Source organism: Erigeron canadensis, chromosome 4 (assembly GCF_010389155.1).
Source record: "Erigeron canadensis isolate Cc75 chromosome 4, C_canadensis_v1, whole genome shotgun sequence".
Classification (NCBI taxonomy): domain Eukaryota; kingdom Viridiplantae; phylum Streptophyta; class Magnoliopsida; order Asterales; family Asteraceae; genus Erigeron; species Erigeron canadensis.
Window position 1 is genome coordinate 29,412,778 of NC_057764.1, and position 16,995 is coordinate 29,429,772.

Below are 16,995 nucleotides of genomic sequence, written 5' to 3' on the forward strand. Positions count from 1 at the left end.
TAGTACTGTACATTATTAGTTTTTGTATCCAGGAATCATCAAAAATATTCATGGAAAAGGGAGCAGTAATAAGTCAAATTTAGTGACATTACAAAGTCAACAGATTTGATGGTATGAAATCTTTCATCTTTTAGTACATTAGTTCTTGTATGCAGGAATCATCAACTTAATAAGATAAACCCAAACCATAATTATTCATGGAATAAGGCTTCAACAGTAATATTAAGTCAAACTTTAGTGATAGTTGACCGCACAAAGTCAACAATTTATTCTTAGTCAACTAAGACATTTGGCAGCAGATTAAATGCTAAAAAGTTGAAAATGCAGCCATATAGGAGTAGAGTTATATTAAAAACATTTCAATAGGAGGAATTTTAACTATTGAAATGTACAGCTTTTAACATTAACCTCAAGAGCAAAAGGGAAATGTATACATATACCCAGTGTGTGTGTGTGTATATATATATATATATAGAGAGAGATTTTTCAACAATTCCATAGCTTTTTCTGTTAATTTAAAGAAGCTAAAGCACAAGTGAGCGGCGCGTGCAAATATCGAATCCACGTGGCAAGAAATCACGGCCAATAACTACTACTAGAACGCTCAATTTGCCACAAGTTGTGACAGCTCAGCTCAATTGTTGAACCGCTTCGTAATTGCGCGATTATTTTGTTAAAATTTGGAATCACGGTTATGTGTTTGGTGTGACCGGCGGTGTGCTTGGGATTGATTGTTCTCCGGCCATTGAAATTGAATTCAATTGATTGCTGGAATGAAACCCTAGAAATTAATTTGGGGGCAGAAAGAAATTTTTAGAGACAAGTGGTTGACTAGAAAGTCAATCTTCATTTTCTCTTTGTAGTAAAATTTGTATACTTTAAAATCTGATGTGTACATCATGATCGAGGTATGTGTCTAGAGTATTCACAGTGGGAGACACTCATCCTCCAAGAACTAACCCCTGTCAGCACCACATCAGCTCAAGGACTAACCAAGGACTAATCTTCCAAAACACCTACGCCAAGACTAGTTTAGGACCCACCATGTATTTATTTTTAAACAACTAAATTTAAAAATCATTCAATTAATTAAAAAAGCATACTTCATTCATAAAATTTTAAAAAATATATATAAAAAAACTTAGAAAAAAAAATTACAACACGCATTAAACTAGAAAATTAAAACGAAATTGTTCGGTACATAATAATAATTAAAACAACATATTAAACCAACTACAAAACCAACTAAACACCACGGAGACCTTGGAGTAACGGTGTATACTCAACCATCAGCCTCTTCTTCGCGTCCTTGATGAACATCTTCTCCTCGTCGTCCAACTCGGTCGTCCTCATGAAAGAAAGTGCCGAATACATCATCCTTTTTGTTTCTTCCTCACGTATCCAAGCTAGTGACTCCTTCTAGGACTCCATAATCTCCTGTCGGGTGCTACAATGCCTCTCTAGTCGTGTTGCGATGTCTGATGCTGATGAGTGAGTTGAACCTGCATCGGAAGAGACGGAAGTGCGGGGAGTCTTTGATTTAGCTGGACGCGCATACGGGTCGGGCCTGAAGAGTTCGTTTTTCGTTCCAAGATCGACGGGTGCATAGGCGGGAACATCCTCATCACTGTCAACATCCACAACTTCGATCTTCGGTTTTTCATGTTATAACCCAAAACATCCACGGCGGGAGGCGCGAGAATCAACGGCTTTTCCTTCAAAAGTAACCAACAATCATACATGTTAAACGTGGCCCCAACTTCGTCTTTGTAGGCGGCTCGCGCCTCTTCCATCACTTGGGTGTCGTTTTCTCCGCTAATTCGGTTATCATCGTACTTGGAATAAATGGCATTGAACTTGGCAACTTGGGATCGAATCTTCCTCCATTTCGACGTCATTTGGTTCTTGTTTCTTTGATATTCCACTTGTGCATTGTAGTTCTCAATCACCGTGTTCTAGAAATTATCACCCGTTCGATCATTACCTATATCTGGATCCTCAGACGCATTGAGCCAACACTCGGTCAAAATCTTCATCTCCGGCTCGGTCCAAGCTTTCTTCGAGTCAAGCTGTGGGTCGACTGCAGCTCCTTTCTTGCAACTGGCCATTCGTTTTACTTTCCTTTTTGGGTTGGATGACTCTGGTAGATTGGTGGTGTCTGTGGTGGTGGTTGGACCGCGACTTGCGGTGGCAGTTGGGTTGAGGGTTGTTGCTGTTGGGATAGCCATTGTTGGTATTGATAATCGTTTGGTGATGGTATGTAGGGTGGATATTGTGGTGTGGATGGTGAGGTGTGAGATACTTGAGATGGAGCGGAGGAGTTGATGGGCGGGTAGTTAAACACCGCATTAAAGAAGTCGTCACCCCGTTGGTTGCTAAAGTTCCTAGACTTTTTGTATGGTAAAAATGGGTGTTGTTTTAGAGAAATTTAGTATAGAGATTGATATATATGGCCGGCCTGTGTATATACATATGTATATATATATATATATATATATATTGAAGTTTAGTTGGAGAAGAAGGTCACATGTATGTGACCGTTGCATGCATGGTCAAATATGACCGTTTGAAAGCCAACGTATATAAATTTGAATTTGAGACACCAATTAAAAAAAAAAAACAAAAGTACTCGTCTCTGTGGGAACGTATGGCGCGAGAACGAACCATGGACGAGTGACACCTAACGGTGTGCACTCGTCCTCGGTGAAAGAACGAGCCAAGAACGAATTCAAACGAATCCATTGTGATTGCTCTTATGTATCAATGTATATAACTATGGATTTGTGTGTAAAAATCTTATTTTTAACAAGAGATTTAGAGGCAAGGTTGACTTGAGAGTCAATAGTTATTCGGGAAAAAATTTAGAGGCAAGGTTGACTTGAGAGTCAATCTTCATTTTCTTTGTTAAGAAGAAAGTTGATTTGTAAACTTTAAAGTCAAACTCCACTGAACCGTTGGTATGTAGGTATGTGTTAGTGTTGCGTATCGATTTTTATGTAAAAATTTGATTTTTTTTTGTTTAAAACAAGGAAGAACAAGAGATAAGATGAGATATAATAACAAAAATGAAAGTGATATTTGTATCACATGCATTAATTAATCTACATTTTATTGATTTGTACGGTATGTTCCAAAGGTTGTATTGTTTATCAATATTTGTGGTATGATTATCATTTCCTTAACGAAAAACACTCTAATAGTCTAATGTGCATGACACCTGGCTCACTTAAATGCCCTTTTAAAGATCGTTAGGGATAAGTATAACCCCGAGCTTAAAATCAACAAATTGAGGTAGGAATAACATAATTTTCGAATTGCAAGTATAAATACCAGTACAAGTAGAGGTGGTACCAGAAAAAAAAAAATTCGAGAGGGCAAAATTAAAAAAATTATGAAAAATAAATCTAAAAGAGACAAAATGTTAAAAACTCATAGAAAAACTTAAAAATCCATGACAAAATCTAAATTTGAAACCCTTGCCCCGATATGGTACCGCCTCAAATTACAAGGATATATACTTTAGCTACCATTCATTTAACTTCATAATTATTTCCAATTTTATCTTAAATGGATTCATCGCTTTTCATAAAATATTATTCATAGTTTTGGGTATTCAAACAAACTAAACATGGTACTCAAATTTAACAAACTAGTTAAAAATATCATTTTAAATCAAATAATTTAAATATTTTTATTTTCATTCATGAATAGGTTGACAGTAGTGTTAAGAAGAAAAAAAAACTAATAAATGATGATATTATGTTAAATATAATATTATAATACAACATTTATGTATATACCTTGTAAGTAATAAGGTTGGATAAGTGGTAAATATTTTTGTCTCTTTAGACAGTGGTCAAAGATTTTATCTTCATGCCTTGCACGGTTTGAGGTTTTTTTTTTATCTTAATTATAACTAAGAAATAGTTTTTCTATACTGTCGTGATAGAGGTAAAATTGTCTATATTTTAACTTTTTCTCATACGTCGTCAAGTTATTTAGGAACAAAAATTTCTGAAAACGATATTCGGTGTTTATTATATAACATTTGACCATACATTGTGTGTTGCAATTCTAACTGAGTAACTGTAATAATATAATAATATAGTTCAATAATGTTTTCTATAATCATTTTGTCATATTAGATTATATTATATGATATTACAGTATATATTTTATAATTTCCAATTAGGAAATAATGAATAGTTAGATTTTTTGCATTTTGACACTAAAGTTTTCACTTATTAGTTTCGGACACTAGCTTAATAAAGTTTTAATTTGTCATACCGATTTTGATTCCGTTCATTATTACACTAAAGTTTTCAATTTTTAATTGCCTATGTTAAATTTTAATCGGTTTTGAACATGGTTGTGGTATTACTCTTAAAAATATATATATATTTGTTTTATTTTCCTTTTTGAGTTTTAAAAGTATTTGATTTCTTTCATATAAGTTTTGATCCTTTTCATTTTTACACTACAAATTTTATTGTAAAATTTTGGATACTAAACTTTGACAACTTTTATACTTGGTTATGGTATTCCTTTTGGATTTTATTTTTGATTTTGGTTGCATAAGAGTAAAGATGGTTCGAATCATGAGAAAATTAAAAGTTCAAAACAAGTAAAAAAAGGAAGCACCATACAAGTACAGAACCATCCGTTCCATTCTATTTGAGGTCGGTTGATTAGACTCATCAATTTGTTCCTGTTTTTTTTCTGGGCCGGCCCATCCTCCATCCCTAAAAGCACAACACCATTTTTTGGGCCGTGAACAAGTATTTTGTTTTGTGGAGACTTTTTCTCCCTCCAAACTGAGCTACGCACAGAATCCCAATATTGTAAGTTTGTTACCACACACATCTTTACTCTTTCAACCGTAAAATCACTTGACCAATTATATAGGACATTCATTGAGTCCAGGTTAGGTTTTGTTAATATTTATATAGGATAAGGTTTGTTTTTGATTTTTTTTAGCTTGTTTTTTTGAATTTTTTTTGCTTTTTTTTTTTTGACTTTTTTTCATTCTATCTTTAATCAAATAATTCCAAATAAAAAAATTATAGACTTAACATATACATGAATGGACTTGTGTAAATCTGGATATGTCAATTAATTACTCGTTATATGTGTCTTGCTTCTAGGATATTAATGGAAGTGGTTCATCGCCGCAAAGCATCCAAAGTTTCACCAAAAGTAGAAGAAGATGTTATTAGCACGATGCCAGAGGATGTGATCGTTAACATTATGGAGCGTTTGCCGTTAAAAGATGCGGTGGGGACTAGTATTTTGTCCACAAGTTGGAGATTTAAGTGGACTCTTCTCACTCGACTCATCTTTGAATATGAGTTTTTCTCTAGTTTAGGTAAACGAAAAATCCACTTTGATAAAACTAATATAAGTAGATTTCTCCTTCATCTTAAAGGTCCAATTACAAAATTTGCCCTCAGTTATACTGATCATGACATCAAAGTAGATGTTGAGGATATTCATCATTGGGTTATGCTCCTTTCTAGAATAAGAGGACTTATGGAACTCACTTTAATGTATTGGAATTCAAAACGGGCAGTAAAGCTGCCTACTCATCTTTTCTCTTGTCTAGACTTGAAACTGCTGTACCTTCGTAACTTTGTTTTGCCTCCTTTGCCTTATGTTCGTGGTTTTCCAAAGCTGTTGAGTTTAGACTTGCATAATGTCAGTATTCAAGACCACAGATGTGGGGAATTAATCGCCCAAAGCCCCTTACTTGAGACTCTGAACATTTTGAATAAGAAACTTAGAGGGGAAGTAAAATTGGTTGAGATTGCAAAACTCAAAAATGTCAAGAAGTTAAGTTTGTCATTGTGTTTGCTTGACAATATGACCATGGTCAGACTTTCCTATGTCTTGCAGCATTTTTCTCTTCTTCCAAGACTCCAGGAGCTTTATTTATGTTTTTATGAGTGCAAGGTAAAGCTAAACTACTTCACTTAGAACTATATTGTGACTAGGATTATTGACCACTTTCACCGGTTAATGTGGCTTTCTGTGTACCTTTTGTAGTTCTTGCCAGAAGATGGAACTCAAAATCCAGTCTCCAACACCTTCCCCTTCCTCAAGACTCTTACATTGCGCCATATCGATTTTAGCAGTAATTCCATGTTATCCTGTGCTTTTGGGATGCTTTTTGGCTGTGTAAATTTGCAGACTCTCGATATCACTGTAAGTGAATAGTTATGTATGATATTGCTCCTTTTGAATATCTCTTACATGTGTACATGAATTACTATTTTATCTTGTAGCCTATATACAAGAATGTTGTTCCACTACCTGCCATATTTTCTCCAGAGGTGGACTGCAGCACAATGGGTCGGCTGCAGCTTCGGAATGTGAAGTTAGCTCATATAAGATGTTTGGAAAATGAACTATGTTTGATCAAGTATGTTTTGGCTTGTTCTTCCATGCTGAAGAACATTGTTATCAACTCGTGTTTGGACATCGATGATGTCAATGAGAAGAATGAGCTTTCTAGCAAGCTGTTGAAGCTTCATCGAGCCTCCCCAATAGCAGAGATTATCTTAACTTATACTCGTGTATTCTGGACGACCTAAAGAAATAGACTTCTTGTATTGTAATATAGTGTTCCGGCTCAATTTTTGCTCACCCCTACCCAAGGGTGTGGGGTCTGGGCTTTCATCGTAGGAACAAAACCTGAACATCACTCGATAAAGGCACCAAACTATTACAATGCATCTTGTCCTCATTCTAAATACTTGATGAACGTTTTGATCTGGATGCTTGATTATGTTAACTTCTTTTAACTAAATGTAGTGATCCTTTGTGTCGACCACAAAGGGTAGGTCTCGATTTTGGAAACTTGGCAGACTTATATCCAATATGTGGAAAATATTACTAGCTTAATGACTCTAGGAATCATAGTGGCTATAGGTCCAATAGAAGTGACAAAATAATGGGATAATTAGAATAGTAAATTAAAAAAGGTTGGATTTGATCATGGCAGGCTTTTCTTTTTGTTCATGTTATTGAGTTTCATAAATAGTAAAAATGATTTGACATCTATATTATTGCAAACCCAATCTATTATTGGAATATTATGCATTTTTGAAATCTCAATACACTTTGCGCGCCTTCTGACCTTTAGTGAGACGACATGGTTTGCATCATCAAAGTGACCCGCTTGAGTTTCAATACATGTTAACCAGAAGCATGGCCCCTTTGGTTCTTTCGGTCTTCATAGGAGATGAGAGTTGGAGTTCATGGGAGCGTTAATGTTGATAGTGAATGAGAAATCTTGTAACGAAAAAAAAAAAAAAAAAAGAAGCATTTGGGTCAGATCATATAGTAACACAAGCTCAAATTGTGCTTTATTGTAAAGCCTAAACAGTTAGATGTTGCTTTCAACAAATACAGCAAGATTAGGAGTTCTAGTTTGTTTAATGGGAGCTCTTTCATGTATGAATGTCTTGTTATGAAAATGAGAGGAGGATCAACTTTTCCATGTCGATTTTCAGGTGCTGTGTAATACGATGTTCATTAGAGTGCAACCTTCTAATGTTATCAACAAATGGGGTTTCCTGAGATTGCCCATGATTTACTCAACCGGGCTGTTTCAAATTGAATATCAACTAATGAGCAATGGCCTTCTACCGTTCTACGGTATAATTTGTTAATAAGGTTATGCTTTATGCAAGCTTTAGTTGATGTTGAAAGATCAAGCGAGTTATACATTATGGTTCAAGAACTTCATGATACAGGATTCAAAATCAGTAAAAAATATAAATAAACTCCATTGGTTTGATGTTTGATGCATTTTCAGAATTCGAGCCTTTTCGACTCGTATGAAAACAAGGTGCATTTTTACTTTGTCGTCAAATTACTTACTTTCAACTTCGAGAAGGGATAGATTTTGAAGTTTTAAGGGAATAAATGATGGCTGGAGATTTTGAAGTTTTAAGGGAAAATCCGTCTCGATTGACCAAATTGCGACCTCACAATTATGTAGTGTTGGGAAGTGATTTACGACTGGCCGGGCGTGGTAAAGCCACATTAGGCTATCAAATCTATATAAGTAGAACTCTATACGGTTTAAGGTAACACTACTAACCAAATACTCATGTACGTATTTGACCTATTGTATATGTTTTGTTGCCTTAATTACGACGATTTGGTACCTTGCAAATAATCTTGAGGCTTTTCCCCGTGATAATATTCGTCATTAATCGAAGGGTTATCTTGAGGGATTCCCCGTCTCAACATAACTATAACAACCTGTTAACGATCCAATTACCAGGGGACTTACATGGTTTGGGGTTATAGGCTAGCCTCAACCTTTACCATTTGATGACTTCCCCATCGGATTAACAAGTGATAGGTTTTAGGGTTTGAAGTTCTAGGGTAGCCGTTACGCCATCCAACTCTGTAACTTGTAAGCCTAAGTCCGTACCGTTTGATGACATCCCCCTCAGATTAGAAAGGTAAAAGCAGGCCCGTTAGGGTTTTAGAATATGACTTTTCCCCTCGGATTAGCAATCTGTTGACTTTAGGGTTTGACATTATAGGGTTAGCTTGGCAAACCCTAGAACTTATAAGCCTAAATCTGCACGGTTTGATAACATCCTTTCGGGAATTTTCCATTTGTTTGGAACGAGTATATATCAAAAAAAAAAAATTTTAAAAAAAGAAAAACCATATGAAAAAGCGGAAAAATAGTAGTGATTCTCAATGTTTGCACCCTTATTTTGGTTTACACGTTAACCTTACCCTATATTTCATTTTATCTATTTCTTTTTATTTCATACAATGTCATAAAACTTTTATACAAATTTTTTTTTTTAAACTTTAAATTATTAGTATAACTTTAAAGTGGTCGTGGTACACACGGGTTCATTTCACTAGTTTGATATATGGAAAAAAATGTTGAATTACATCCGTACAGAGCCACGAGTACATGTAGTTTCCTTATATTAAAAAGATAAATAAAAGTTAGTTAAAATAGTTGGAGTAATTTTTTGATTTCGAACGGCTAGTTCCTCAACCTATATATACACATCCATGCGAACCCATATTAAACCCAGCCAAAATATACATACACACCCGGTAATTCTTTCATACAATATTCTTGATCAGCAATTCTTTCAGACAAAATATTATTCTTGATCAATTTTCATACAAACCCAATAATTCTTTCATACAACATTATATTCTTGATCGATTTTCATACAAACCCGGCCAATAAATAGTAATTCATACATTCTTGATCGATTTTCATACAAAAACCCAATCTTATTACATTCTTGATACTTTCAAGAAAAGTAGTTAACTTCATTATTGATCATTAAGAAGAGATGAAGAAGAAGGATGATCTAAGTCCTAATGACGAGTTTGATGATCTTACAGAAGAGGACTTGGCATTTTTTGATGGTCCTGAAAAGGAGGAGGCAGGGGGATCATTGAAGCGTCATCATCAAGATTTGAACAAGAACGAAAAGGAGGAGGGGGGGTCATCAACCAAAGAGCCTAAGACTAAGAAACAAAGGGTAGCGACTGCGGTGGTGCAGGAGCGGGTGGTCACGAGTGAGGACGACTTTTTGGAATACATCGGTAACCAACTTAAAGGCACATTCATAAAATTTTTGATACAAAAAGATTTGTTTGCTAGCGATTTGAATCCCAACTTATGCCGGTTGAATATCCCTTTTAAACAAGTCGCCGATCACAGTTTCTTGCGAGACCAGGAGAAAAAGACTATACAGAATGAGAATGGAATTACAGTTGGACTAGTGGGTCCAAATAGGGAGTTTCATAAAAAAGATGATAACGAATTTGAGTTTTCGATATGGGATCAGCGATCAAGCCAAAACTATGTGTTAAAGAAAGGATGGAATAGGTTTGTTCGAGACGATGCTGCTGTGTTGAAGTTAAATGCCACTATTCGATTGTTCTCTTTTCGTGATGCAAACGATGGTCTATGTTTTGGGTATACTGGGTAGAGAAGCAGACACAGGAGGAGGAGGAGATTGATCATCAAAACAACTATCTGTTGTTGGAGTAAGTTGGTGATGATGTGGTGAGTGATTAAATTCTTGGTTTAAATTAATTTGTGTGTGATTAATTATGTATGTAGTACTGTGAATCTGTGATCATCGAGTTCTTTTAGTATCAATTCCTTTAATTCTTTTGTTTGTTTAAACCAATTCATCAAAGTTCTATGAGTCTTGATGATTAATAGTTAAGAGGGGTATAAGTTCTTGTGATGACATGACAAAATAAGATTCTGCATGTAGTGTGTTTTCTTCTTTCTTTTAATTAGTTCATTAGTTTCTAAATCTCATTAATGGATCAGTTGTTATTGACTTTCATGATTTTTTGATGGTATGAAATTCTTCATCTTTTTAGTACTGTACATTATTAGTTTTTGTATCCAGGAATCATCAAAAATATTCATGGAAAAGGGAGCAGTAATAAGTCAAATTTAGTGACATTACAAAGTCAACAGATTTGATGGTATGAAAATTTTTCATCTTTTACTACATTAGTTTTTGTATCCAGGAATCATCAAATTAATTAGATAAACCCACACCATAATTATTCATGGAAAAAGGCTGCAGTCATAATAAGTCAAACTTTAGTGACAAAAGCTGCATGACCAGTTGACCACATAAAGTCAACAGATTATTCTAGTCTTAACTAAAACATTTGGCAGCAGAGTAAATGCAAAAAAGATCAACTAAAATGTAGCCATATAGAGTTATATTGAAAAAAGTTGACAACTTGATAGTCATATATACATATAGAAGAGGAATTTTAAATATTGAAATGTACAGCTTTTAACATTAACCTCTGCAGCAATACAAGAGAAATTAGCCAAAAGGAAATATATATATATATACATACACACAAGAGAAATTAGCAAAAAACTCTCCATATTCTTCATCAATTCCATCACATTTTCTAAGAAGCTGAAGCACAAGTGAGCGGCGCGTGTAAATGTCCAATCCACGTGGCAATCAAATAGCTTGTGGCAGCTCAAATGTTGTTGCAGCTCAATTGTTGAACCGCTTCCTAATTGCGCGAATATTTTGTTAAAATTTGGAATGACGGTGATGTGTTTGGTGTGACCGGCGGTGTGCTTGGGATTGATTGTTCTCCGGCCATTGAAATTGAATTCAATTGATTGCTGGAATGAAACCCTAGAAATTAATTTGGGGGCAGAAAGAAATTTTTAGAGACAAGCTGTTGACTAGAAAGTCAATCTTCATTTTCTCTTTGTAGTAAAATTTGTATACTTTTAAAGTCTGATGTGTACATCTTGATCGAGGTATGTATTGAAAAAGTGACAAAAATCTGTATGTAATGTATTTGTATGTAAAAATCTGATTTTTAACAAAGAGATAAGATGAGGTAAAATGAAAAAAAAAAAAATGAAAAAAAACCTCAAGTTGTTATCCGTCTCAATTTAAATGTACTATTTTGACTTTTAAAGTTTTTCACTCGCAATTTTGATCCTAAGTTTTTTCATTTGTGTTATATAATACTTGGTGTAAGATAAATGTATAGATCAAGCTTTGAGTATATTTTTTATTGATATAATTTTCGTTAGGTATTATATTATACACACAAAAATACTTACGATCAAAATTAGAGATAAAGAATCAGCAAGTCAAATTTGGATATTTAAATTGAGACGGAGGGAGTAATATATTTCAATAATATTGCTTGTTAAAAATCTTAGAAATAATGTTTGACAATTGAAATATATATATGGGGTTGTGTTTAATTAAGTTGCATAAATTGTTTGTATATTTACCATAAAAATTAGGGGACGGACTTTTAATATGGAATGTATAAGATTTTTTTATGCACGTTAAATATAACCCTTAGGGCTGTATTTAGCATTTCCATATATATATTTACGATGAAATTAATAGTGAATAGTTAGATTTTTTGCATTTTGACATTAAATTTTTCGCTTTTAGTTTCAAATACCAACTTAATAAAGTTTCGATATTAATCTTGATTCCATTTATACTATATTTGATCAGTTTTGAACGTGGTTATTATACTACTCTTAAGGAAATATATATTTGTTTTTATTTGATTTTTGAGTTTTTAAAGTTTTGATTTTTCTTCATATAAAATTTGATCCCTTTTAGTTTTATACTACAGTAGTTTATCATTTTCTAATTTCGGGTATTAAACTTTGACAATTTTTATACCTGGTTATGGTATTCCTCTTGAATAACTTTATTTTAGGTTTTAGTTTGACTTTTGAGAATTCTTTCAATAGTAAGTTTCTTTGTGAATTTTAAAAATAAATGTGTTATGATATTGTATTTGTGAGATTGTACGTCTTTAAGAAGAAAGCTGACACGCGTCGCAACGGGCAACCACAGCTATTGAGGCCGGAACGCATGCTTGAACCCCTTATTACACATTTTATTTTTGAGGTTAGAAAAGTCTTTTCATTTATCGTACAACTTTTTTTCCCAACATTCATCGTATAATGGTGAAGTTTTGCACGTACCCTATACAACGAGATATTGACCATGAGCCGTTACAAATATTCGAAATAAAAAAACTCCAAGACTTATCATCCCTAAAGATCGACCTTGGGTAAAAGCTGGGACCTCTGACTCATCATTGCTATCGTTACAACTTTTAGTTTTACATTCAAGTCCAACGTGCTTGTAATTAATTTTCTTTATTTACTATATAGATATGGATAAAATTTTATATTGAATAATTAAGGTCTTATATTATGCACTAGATTATTATCCCGCGTAATACGCGAATCATTTTAATATCTTTATATAAAATTTAAAATGTGATATTATAAAGCTTATGTAACACGTTCACTTTCTTTATAAATATGATTTTTATTTATTCGTCAACTGTTTGATAAAAAAAACTTTTTTATTTAAGATTTGAATTAGATATTATTCATATGTAAACTCATTTATTTAATTTTTTTAGTTAGAAAAATCTATACCCTAACCAAAAGAGGAGGTTAGGGGTACATAATTGGCACTCCTTAAAGTTTTTTGGGCCTAAAACTATTTCCTAATTACTCTAGAGCTCTTTATCCCTTTTTCTATATTTTTTATTTTTTATTTACTTATTAAATAGATAATTATATCTAAAACTTTATCATAAATTTTTTTCTATTAAAGTAAATCTTTTAAATCTTAGAGACATATAATATGCTTAAAACTCTCTTAATAAATTATGATATATATAGTCTATATTTTAATAGTTATATTCATTTTATTATTTCTCTCTTTTTTATATATGTATATCTCTACTACATTATAAAGCATTTGTTCCTTTCAAATATTTTTAACTTTTCAACTTTTTAACAATGTACACCTACTAATGCATAATGTACAATACATTTATATACATCTCAATCACTCATTTTTCTCTCTCCTAAAATCTCAACCACTCATTTTTCTCTTTTCCCCATAAATCATTTTATTTTTCTAATTCATTCAAAATTTTTTATCTCAAAAACCGTGCATCGTCAAATTATAAAAATTACATGGGTGTTCTTAAAATTTAATGTTCTTTCATTAGAGATGTCATTCGATATACTTTTGACGAATTTTTAAATCCGAGGGCAGAGCCCGTGCGACTAATTAAGCATTAGCTATCACACTTTATGACATATCACCTCCTATTACCTATCGCACTCTATGACCTATCACCCCCACCATCTTACCGCCGCAACGCGTGGGTACTTTGTCTCGTACTATATTATAAAGCAGATAAGGTTTCAACTTTCAATTTCAACCATGTATACATGATAATGCATGATGTACCATACATCAATTTCCCACAACTTTCAACTTCATTTTCATCTCTCTCATCAAATCTCAACCACTCATTTTTTTTCTCTTCTCCATAATCATTTTATTCCTCTAATTCATTCAAAATCTTTTATCTCAAAAACCGTACATCCATAAATCAAAAAATTTATATGGGTGTTCTTAAAATTTCATGCTCTTTCAATAAAGATGTCATTCGATATACTTTCGACGGATTTTTAAATTCAAGGGCGGAGCCCGTACGGCTAAGGCATTTGGCTATCACACTTTATGACCTATCACACTCTATGACCAATCACCCCCACCATCTCACCACCGCTAACTCCACGGTTGCCGCGATGCACGAGTACCGTTCTCGTCTTTAATAACAAAAAAAAATACGGGTTTTTTAATATCACATTAATTTTATTTTTGGTATTTTGTTCGTGTTTGTTTATTATTTGATATTGACTTTTTATGATATTTTGTTAGTTTTTTTATATCCATGATGGGGGAAATTGCTTTGAATACTAAATTGACAATTTGCTTATACGAAATCTCTTTTTTGTTTAGTTATTATTAGGTCGGATATGAGAATAAAGCTTATAATATTGATTTAATATATGATAAATATTTTAATTATTTTACTCATATAGATTAGTTTCCAGCGAAATACGCGAAATAAACATATTAAGTTTTCATAATAACATAATTAATAGTTATAGATAAAACATGTTGAAATATGAGGATATATTTTAATTCAAAAAAACTTTATATATCGAAGTTGTTTTATAAAATATATATGTTGAGTCCTAGTGTAATTGATTCTTAATAAGGAAGAGTGTAAAAGAATGTATGTAGATTAATTTTTCATTACAAATTTAATTAAAAAACTTATCAACATATTATTTATAACTTATTTTAATAATAAAGGGTACAACGCTTATGCAAATTGTTCTGAACTTTTTCTCTTTTTTTTTTCTTTTCTTTTTATCACAAGTTAGTTTGTAGTTACAATGTCGAGTTTTTAAGTACGTACACGTTGCTATATCTCGAGTTAAATCAAAAAGTATTTTAAGGTAAAGGAAAAATGATATATCATCTTAATTAATCATCCTAAAATTTCCTCCTAACGACAAGATCATGACATTTGTCAAAATCAAGATATGAGATTAGGACAGAGAATTAGTGGCATACACATGTCATGTTTTGATGACTTTTGGAGGATTTTTAGAAAGTTTAAACATTTTCCTAAATTTTTTATATTTAAATTTATATATTTAACAATTCATCTTTTAAAAAATATTTATAAATAACCCGTATATTTAACACGAGCATAAATCTAATATAGCACTAATTTTAAAAATTATAATGGATAAATAATATACCTTTTAATATAAAACTAATTACATATATTTATATGAGTAATTATAAATGTTCAAAAATCAACTATCAAATAATATAATGATATGCAAAATAATGAGACAAAGGTAAATACCATATTAAAGATCGACTGTGATCCCAAATCCGAAGTTTTCATTGTAGTTTAATATTGTAACTATTAATGTCAGTTAAATAAATATATAAGGTTTAATTGTATAAAGTATAAGGACTAATGTTGTATTTTTTTTAATTATAAAATTGGAAATAACAGTTTGAAGGTTGTAATTAAAAGTTGAAACTCATCTAACGACCTTGTTATATATATCGGTAAATTAACTCAAATGATATTATATGGAACCAATGTTAGATTACATCCGTACGGATCCAGTTGTTTCCTTATACATCGACCCACTCACCCACAGCCTATATATACACACACGTAACCCATGCGAACCATTATTCTATAGAAACCCAATTTATTTTCGTACAATATTCTTGATTCGTAAAACTTATCATCATAAAGTGATGAAGACGACTCTAATTTACTTACAAAGCGAAGAAGACGATTATTATCTGGAAAAGATTCAAAAACTTACAAACGAAAAGTTGGCATTAATGTTTGCTCATGGAAAGTTGGGACTACCCGAAGAAAGTAAACAACCAAACAAGTCACTAAAGAAGCCAACAGTTGCGTTGAAACGTGAACGTTTGTTGATAGAAGAAGATCATCACAAGATTGAGACCAAGAACGAGAAACCGAAGAAGAATAAGAGGGTAGTTAACAAGGTGGTGGAGCGTGTGCCGGTTGTGGTCAATGAGGTTGTTGAATTTCTGGATCGGAAATGAATTAAGAATAGGAAGCTATGTATTAAACAGGACTATAAACAAAAAAAAGGATAGGTATGCTCAGGAAATGCTTAGAGCTTTTTGTGATAATTCATAAAGTAAACTTGCAGGTACATATAAATAGAAAAGGAAAATAACCGTTGGCTATTGCAACGTGTGAAAGTGACTCTACTTCTGCCAAAAGAAAAGGAGTGAAATCAGGTCAAACTACAACTACCTATGACCTAGTCACAAGACTTATTCTTCTATTAAATACGAAATAAACAAAAACTTGAACAATAAAATAAGCTGATGTGGAAATGTATTTTAACACTCCCTCTCATTTCCAGCTTCTAGCAATCCCATAGCTTTTCTGAATTCAACCAACTTCAAACTTGACAGTGATTTGGTGAGAACATCTGCAATCTGATCTGCAGTTCCAACTTGCTTCATCTTGATCTCTCCTTGTAACACCTTTTCTCGAACATAATGGTAGTGAACCTCTATATGTTTTGTTCTGGCATGGAAAACTGGATTTTCAGCAAGCTTTATGGCAGACCCATTGTCACAATTCAACTCCACTGGATAATTCACTTCTTGATTTAACTCACCCAATAACCTCACCAACCAGGTACACTCCTGTGCAGCCATAGCTGCAGCTCTGTACTCAGCTTCAGTGGTAGAAAACGATACTGTTGGTTGACGTTTGCTACACCATGTAATGGTGCCAGATCCATACTTGAACAAATAACCGGTTGTTGATCTCCTTAAGTTCAGATCCCCAGCGTAATCTGCATCATAATAGCCAGATAATATAGGTTTATCCTCCCTCTTAAACATGACACCATAATTAACAGTATTCTTAACATACCTTAAGATTCTTCTTACAGCAACAAGATGAGGTTTTCTTGGCTTTTCCATGAATCGACTCATAACTCCAACAGCAAATGATATATCGGGACGCGTGAGTGTGAGATAAATTAGA

The 16,995-nt window shown here is 33.0% G+C and overlaps 2 protein-coding genes across 2 annotated transcripts; both read left to right on the top strand.

Moving 5' to 3' along the window:
• The first annotated feature begins 4,846 nt into the window (after positions 1–4,846).
• Positions 4,847–6,731, top strand: LOC122598391 (F-box/FBD/LRR-repeat protein At1g13570-like). The gene is made up of 4 exons (XM_043770987.1): positions 4,847–4,923; positions 5,145–5,949; positions 6,043–6,201; positions 6,282–6,731. The coding sequence occupies exons 2-4, from the start codon at positions 5,152–5,154 to the stop codon at positions 6,588–6,590; spliced, it is 1,266 nt and encodes a 421-aa protein (XP_043626922.1). The 5' UTR covers positions 4,847–4,923; positions 5,145–5,151; the 3' UTR covers positions 6,591–6,731.
• A 2,613-nt stretch (positions 6,732–9,344) lies between these two features.
• On the top strand, positions 9,345–9,989 carry LOC122597348 (B3 domain-containing protein At2g32645-like). Its single transcript, XM_043769950.1, has one exon. It carries the CDS (start codon positions 9,345–9,347, stop codon positions 9,987–9,989), a length of 645 nt encoding a protein of 214 aa, XP_043625885.1.
• The last annotated feature ends 7,006 nt before the right edge of the window (positions 9,990–16,995 follow it).

What these genes read in the sequence shown, in the direction of transcription:
- LOC122598391 (XM_043770987.1), top strand. Translation starts at nt 5,152, where the DNA reads ATGGAAGTGGTTCATCGCCGCAAAGCATCCAAAGTTTCACCAAAAGTA. An exon ending in TATGTTTTTATGAGTGCAAG is followed by an intron (nt 5,950 to 6,042) that starts GTAAAGCTAAAC and finishes TACCTTTTGTAG; the next exon opens with TTCTTGCCAGAAGATGGAAC. An exon ending in TGCAGACTCTCGATATCACT is followed by an intron (nt 6,202 to 6,281) that starts GTAAGTGAATAG and finishes TTTATCTTGTAG; the next exon opens with CCTATATACAAGAATGTTGT.
- LOC122597348 (XM_043769950.1), top strand. Translation starts at nt 9,345, where the DNA reads ATGAAGAAGAAGGATGATCTAAGTCCTAATGACGAGTTTGATGATCTT.